The sequence below is a fragment of the Mercenaria mercenaria genome, chromosome 7 (genome assembly GCF_021730395.1).
Source record: "Mercenaria mercenaria strain notata chromosome 7, MADL_Memer_1, whole genome shotgun sequence".
In the NCBI taxonomy this organism is placed as follows: domain Eukaryota; kingdom Metazoa; phylum Mollusca; class Bivalvia; order Venerida; family Veneridae; genus Mercenaria; species Mercenaria mercenaria.
Genome location: NC_069367.1, coordinates 4,551,411 through 4,559,018, shown reverse-complemented (window position 1 = coordinate 4,559,018; position 7,608 = coordinate 4,551,411). Strand labels below are relative to the sequence as shown.

General features: G+C 34.8%; 1 protein-coding gene across 1 annotated transcript; it reads left to right on the top strand.

The window, feature by feature from the left end:
• The first annotated feature begins 1,740 nt into the window (after positions 1-1,740).
• LOC123555677 (glycine-rich protein 3-like) lies at positions 1,741-7,031 on the top strand. Its single transcript, XM_045346269.2, has 2 exons — positions 1,741-1,876; positions 6,678-7,031. Exons 1-2 carry the CDS (start codon positions 1,819-1,821, stop codon positions 6,926-6,928), a joined length of 309 nt encoding a protein of 102 aa, XP_045202204.1. The 5' UTR covers positions 1,741-1,818; the 3' UTR covers positions 6,929-7,031.
• The last annotated feature ends 577 nt before the right edge of the window (positions 7,032-7,608 follow it).

Below are 7,608 nucleotides of genomic sequence, written 5' to 3'. Positions count from 1 at the left end.
TCCATTAGATTGGTATAAGAAACTATGAATTTCAAATATACCTTGTAATTTTCTAATTTCATAGAAGAAAAAACCAACAGTACTATCTGAATTTGCTATATGAATAGTAATTTGTTTGTTCTTTGGCCCAAAATAAAATTGGATCTTAATCACAAATAAATATAATCAACACCCTTAGAAATATTTAAACATCAATCAATCATGTAGCAACTAGAGAAAAAATCTTCTAACGATTCCGAAACAAGTTAATCAGACATTAGCAATGTTTACTATGGCGATCGATCAATGCATGATGATCGATCAAAACGTTTTCATAAAAGAAACATTTATGTTAACTTGTAGCAAAAACGTTGTTATTTAAACTGACAGCTAACGAAGAATAAACAGTACTGTATAAACACAAAGAACACATTTGTTAAAAAATAAAATTCAAGAGTATAGTGTTTGTTGACCATTTTCCTTTCCTAATTAAATTTAACAGGTATTTAAAAAAAAATTGAACGAAATTACTGGAAAAAGCGCTGCACCCCATCCCTTGAGAACATGCTGTTTGAATACTTATGATTTATTTATGTTATTGCTTTATCATAAAACAACACTGGCCACAGAGCATTTGCATTAATATCACGACCATAACAAGGAACAAACCTTCACCATAGATTTGTTCGTATGGAGTTCTCTAATCATCACTGAGAACAACAAAGAGGTATGCTTTCAAATACCTTTACCAAACGAATACACAAACGCCCCATTGATGTTATCTTTACAATTTGAAAACCACGAATCCATGCACCCGCGAAACAGCCTTTTTTGGACGAAGCAACACAATTTTATTTGCACGATACTAAATTAATTTACAGCATATGGTTAAACTGATTAAAGCGTTACTAATGCATAAAAATTTAACGGAAAAGATAGGAATTTAATTGCCATCGAAATAAACTATTATAATATATAATTATACTTGCGGAAGGAAGTGTTTTTTCCTATGCAGTTAAAGCAAGTTAGCTAGAGAGCTATTTGGAAAAAAGTCAACCCCGAACTATCAAAGTAGCCAGAACCATTAAGGTAGCAACAGGCAAAGTGCGATTTCTCCGTATGTCATTTCGACATTCCTCGTTTTATACGGAAAGTAATGCCGAATAGCCTAAACGAGATTACGTAACTATACGGAAATTGCCGAGTGTCATTACGGATCCATTACCTTAAGATTTAAATATACTTATACTTACACACTTAAGAGTCTGTTAACACGGATAAAAGAAAACTGTAAGACATATTCTGTTTGTCGAATATCGCTGAAAACCGGTCTTTAGTTTTATACCTTAACCGTGTCTTTAAGTAAATTAATAACAATATATTTGAAAGACATCGTCGCAAGCTTAAACAGCTATTGCTTTTCAAATATTTTTGTTTATGAAACAAATAATTTAAGCTGAATTGGCGTTATTATTCATTAAGTCAACGCTCTGAATTTGTTGTAAATAAATCAAACTAGATATTTGAAAATCTTTTAACATGCATCAAAAAAAAAAAAAAAAAAAATAAAAAAAATAAATAAATAAATAAATAAATAAAATAAAAAAATAATGTTATTTATTTTATTTTAATTTTCAAATATTAACTAGTGAAAGAAAACAAATAAATCGTACATCAATAACTTACGAGCCTTGTTACATCACATTCTGTACGTGACCTCCATGTACATCACGTGCCGTATCATCTGAGGTAGAGTATAAAAGGTGCGTCGAATGCTGCAGTTGTGTCAGATCATCGCCATTGTCTTTCGAGGTCTTCCGCCTTACTCAGACAGCAACAATGAAATTCTACGCCGTTATTCTCCTACTTGTGGTTGTGTTTGTCGCAAACAGTGATGGTATGTACATATTCTTGTTATATTTTGTAATAATTACGAGGGAAATTGTATTGTGGTATTTTAAATCTTATTCACATTATAAATTTCAAAATATTTTAAAAAGGGAGGGGACTACCTAAAGAAAACAAGATACTGACGTGTTTTTTTTATCGAATTTTCGAAGATGTGCGTCCTCAAATTTCTGACATTTTTTCCTTAAATATTTTCTACTGTTTATATCCATTTGTGTTTCATATATTGGATAAAGAAAGTGGTTCCTCAAAAAAGAAAGCAGTTTTACTTCAGACAGCTTTAACATAAATCACATGTGTTCCTAATTTACTTTGTAAAAATTTACTTTAAAGATAGTCACCTCAGTATGCAAATGTTATGAAATAAACATAATTTATTGTCGAGTGGCATTGAGCCGTCGATGTCTAGTTAGTTGCCTCAATAGCCTTCTAATATTACAGACTTTAACTGGCATCGAACGGGGTTATACAATTCATGTTTTTGCTTTTATGAGTTATTACATCGAAATCAAACTGAATGCAGAAATCTTGAAAAAAATGTTTGTCTTATAGCGCGCATTTTATTGTTGTATTTTTATGTACTACTTGCCCTACTGGAAGCTCCTTCCGTTAGATCTATCTTTTCCGTAACAAGGGTTTTCTCTGAAATCTTTTAGATATAAATCATTTTAAGAAAGCCGATAGTGGTATCAAGATGGTTTTTTTAACTTAAAGTATCTTAATTAGATTTTGGATTGACAGTTAAAAACGATCTTGAAGTGATATCATCCATTGATATTTTTAGCCATTTTTGACACCATTCTTTAGTTCAATAAACTTCCACGATATCTTAGTTAATATCTAGAATGCTAAATGATCGTCCAACTATTTTGTAAATTTCCTAAATATATTTCGAAACTATGAATTTGTCTGATTTCCGTACAGAAAAATTAATACATTTTTATAAAAATTCAAACGGATACTAGGAAAATCCCTGTTATGGATTAGGCGAATCAAACGGTAACTTCTGCGATATTGAACTACTTGAATTGATTTTCATTTTTCATTATACTTAATTTAAATCGACCACTTCACTAAACATGCTTAATTCTGATATGACATACACACGTTTTAGGTTACGACAACTAAAAGTGCTGTTATATTCTCCACAACCAGTTCAGCCCATTTTTTTCGGGTTTACGGCAACACCATTATTTTAACTGGTGGCATTGCCCTCTGTATTATTGAAGGTGCTATGTGCAGCGGCGTATGAATACATCTGCGTGTGTCTCTAGATTATATTCATGTGTAAGTCTTAAGTTCTGCTCAAACAGGGGCTAGAGGGAGTGAACGGTAGCTTGCATTACCAATACCTATATAGTCTATGAACAGGCTCAATCAAACTGAGCCTGCAGCGTTTTCGCTTATGTCTTGTTGGGCGACCTGTGGTTTTACACTTTTTCTATTTTATTATTTTGTAAACATGACATATTGTAATCTAATCATTACATGACACTCCTAATAGGTTTAAAGTCGTACGGAATGATTTCATGATGTTTTTTTTTTCTCACGGGACCGATTCGGAGCGTTGAATGCCTGTCTTTGACAAATTAAACACTACAAAAGATGATTTAATTCTCGCGCGGCGAATAATCAATTTTGTTTTTATACGTTTATTTGAACATTCCTTAACTAATTGTTTAACAACTTTAAGAAATGATTATTGCAACTGTTTTACAGTCATTGTTATCGGAATTTCTATAATCATATTCACACAGAGACAGGTCCCTTTCACTATACCTAATATACAACAGGATTAAGCAGGGTTTTTTTTGTGGGGATAACGCACATTTTTTTTTTCGTGTAACAAGTGAATAAAGTATTGCCATACAATACAAATGCCCCAACTGGAAGGCACCTAATTTTCTCTACTGCGGTTTAACATAATGAACTGATGTATAAACAATATTTTACTATATATACAATAATGTTATAGCACAACACTTTGATTAAAATTTGCATTTATGTAAATCTGCAGTTGTTGACTGTATCTTAACATCTATAAATATTAAAAAGTATTTAATTTCAATTTTGATAATGCTTAATTTTGAAATTCGCGGGAAAGCATGAGAAATGTAAGAAATCATCATATTAAAGGGAAGTAACTTTGACGAAAATACACCAATTATTTTTTCAGTTGGGTTCATATAACATATGAGCTTACACAAAAATATTTTACAGACTGGACAGGAAAAACAGACTGGACTTGAAAAGTTCATTGTTGACTTTTGGCCTTCCGGTGTGACCTTGACTTGTGCGCTGGAGATCTGTATGCTGCACATTATGGGAGAACATTTGTGTCAAGTTATATTAAATCCCTTAATTGATGACAGAGTTATGGACCAGAAAGTAAAAGAAATCCTCTTGACTTTTGATGACTGACAGGGACCTTGACCTTTGAGTAAGGGGTTGCGTAAGACGCGTTGTCACATTATGAAGAAATATTTGTGCCAAGTGATATTAAAATCCCTTCATTGGCATTTGAACTCCAAGTGTGACCTTGATCTTTGAGCTAGGGGTCTGGGTTTTGCGCATGGCACATTGTTTTATGATGGGGGTACATTTGTGTTAAGTAATACTATAAGGATTGTTGAGTTACAGACCGGACAGGAAAAATAGCCCTGTTGGTCTGTGGTCTACTTTATCACGGTTTAGTGTCCAGATGCGCAGGAATTGAATCACGACGGCGTTAGCCCGAGTGGTTTAATATCCAAGCATCTGAATAATAAACCGTGGTAAATTAGGTGATAAACCACACAATTTTGATAACAATTGTGCTGGGCTTCATTTACTCGAGTAGTAATAAACCGAATGTATTGCATCTAAAAGACGTCATAACTGACGTCATACTTTTCTCTGACCGGTCCTCGCGTCAACCATTGTTAAACGCAGTTTTTGTTGTCTGATATTGTATTTTTCTAGTCATTCCAAACACTTCGCCAGATCTAAATCCCACAAGAAATAAACTATACTACTATTTGATCCAAATTTTTGGTCATACGTTTTTTGCAATTATTGTTGTAACAGGAATTTTTCATTTTTTTCAATTTCAACTATGTCTATTCTTACATAAAAACTACTTTTTTTCACTGGATCCGCCCATGTATTAACGGGAGAAAAATCGTGTGCAAACAAGGCAATTCACGTGCTGTTAATACCCGATTATTATTTTTGAAATGCTTTGCCAGGGATATATGTATGTATTTTTACGCACACTGATATTTGGCATCTGCGTCTTGTTTCTTCCTTAACAACCTCATCTTGTAGCATTATAAATACAATGTAATCCATAGTATGTTTAGCTGTATATGTTTCCAACCCCAAACGTACTGCCCCCATCAATGTACGCCCTAGCTTCTCTTAGAGTTCACTCCCTTTACAAAGCGTCTGTTCAGTTATTGTAAATAACTGTGAATAAATAAGTATCGCGTGTAACTTGTGCTATTGTTCGTTTTTAGGTATTATATTTATGATTTTGGTAAATATCAGTCGGTATGTTTTTATCTAATTTCTCTAAGAATTTATATAAACAGCTTGGAAACTTGACACTACGTGCGTACTTATCCGTACTCCAACTGCGTGTCCGTACTCAATATAACTCGAATGCAAAGTTATTATTTTTGAAATTGTGATCGAGTCCACCAAATTGTGAAATGATATGGACAATTATTGGTAATTTTATGTTTGTAATAATGAGAGATAAAAAATCGCTTAAAAACCTTCAGGAGGTGCTTTTGATAGCGTTGTTTATTTCCGGGCCCTGGATACGGATATTTAAAACATGTTTACCGTTTCCAAGAACAACTGGAATGGTAAATAAAAAATGTACCGGAATCGTCAAGTCATCACGTATGAAAACAATACATAAATCGCCGTGAAATATATTTTTATGCAAGAATAGCGACAATACACGTTTGTTTTGTGTATTAACATCTGCAGAAGCCCTTGGGATATGTTTGTGACCTCGACCTTCGGTCTCGGTCACAAACAATCCCGCGGGCTTCTGCAGACGTTAATACACAAAAAAACGTGTATTATCCCTACATTAATTTCAAATTGTTCGTCAAACATGTTTTGAAAGGACATTTTTTTTTCGTGTGGTAAATTTCAACAATTTTTTGCAATGACCAGAAAATATTATAAAATTGCTTTTTCCATTCAATTTGTGGTTAGATTTGATCTAAAACCCCTAAGTCCACCTCGTTTATGCAAACACACCAGGAAATGTCGTTAAAAAGTTTCGAAATCTTAGTCTGCCGAACATTTACACAGGGATTTTACAGGGATAAAATGTAATTCAATATTATATAAATGATCTACAATTACACGAAAAAACGTCTGTTAAAATGTAGAGTGAGGTACTGATTATATAAGCCGTGCCATGGGAAAACCAACATAGTGGGTTTGCGACCAGCATGGATCCAGACCAGCCTGCGCATCCGCGCAGTCTGGTCAGGAGCCATGCTGTTCGCTAACAGTTTCTCCAATTCCAATAGGCTTTAAAAGCGAACAACATGGAGCCTGACCAGACTGCGCGGATGCGCAGGCTGGTCTGGATCCATGCTGGTCGCAAACCCACTATGTTGGTTTTTTCATGGCACGGCTCATATGTCGCTTTTGCAAACTAAATAAATTCATTAAACACTGTCATGGATTCGGGTTAGTAAAAACAGTAGAGATATTAAATAATAGTGTATTACCAAACACATCTTTCTAGCTGAAAATTTGATGTTTTTACTCTATAACTGCAGCTTTCTGGAAGAAAAGATGCAAGAATTGTAAGTGGGGATACGGAGGAGGCGGCGGCGGCGGCGCCGGTGGCGGTGGAGGTTATGGTGGAGGGTACGGCGGAGGGTATGGTGGCGGTTATGGTGCTGGATACGGAGGCGGATACGGCGCAGGGTATGGTGGCGGATACGGCGGAGGGTACGGAGGCGGATACGGTGGAGGTTATGGCGGCGGTGGCGGTGGCGGTGGTGGCCACGGCTGGAAGAAATACTAAGTGACGAGTTGACAGATGCAGGCGATGCGTGCTTTCAACGACTGGCAAACGGATAAGACACAAAACCGATACATTGTATTGTTTAATAAATAGATTCAGTTTATATCGTGTTTCCTTATTTTGAAAATTCGCAATTGGTATAACCGCTGCGAGCAATGATATACAGCCAAACTTCATTGAGAGACTACGTCTATGAGTAAACCACTTGACACAGTGTATAAAGATACCTGTTTTTCTGTTCTTTCTATTGTGGTTATAAAGAACAAACATGTTGTATTAAGAGACTACTTGCGGCAACAGACCACTTTTCGTATTTCCCATAGTTGGTCACATAATACAAGTTTTGTTGTGCATGTATATGAAAATTATTGTCCATATAGCCTCAAACTTAATCGAAGCACTTCATACCACGAACAGTACGCCGATTGAAATGTTCCAACTATTTTTTTTTTTCAAAACGGACTGAATTGATTATACGTCAGCATAAAATTTTGCATTCGAAAACTTTTTTAGAGAAGAATCAGGATAACTCATTACCCCTATTATTGTTACAACACCAAGTTCTGAGCCTGTCGCAGCTTGTTTTCATATAAAAGTATGCTACATGAAAGAAAAAGAAGTCTTGTGTATAATCCTGAAGCCAGATAATGGCAAATAAAACCGGATTATCTTTCTCTAAT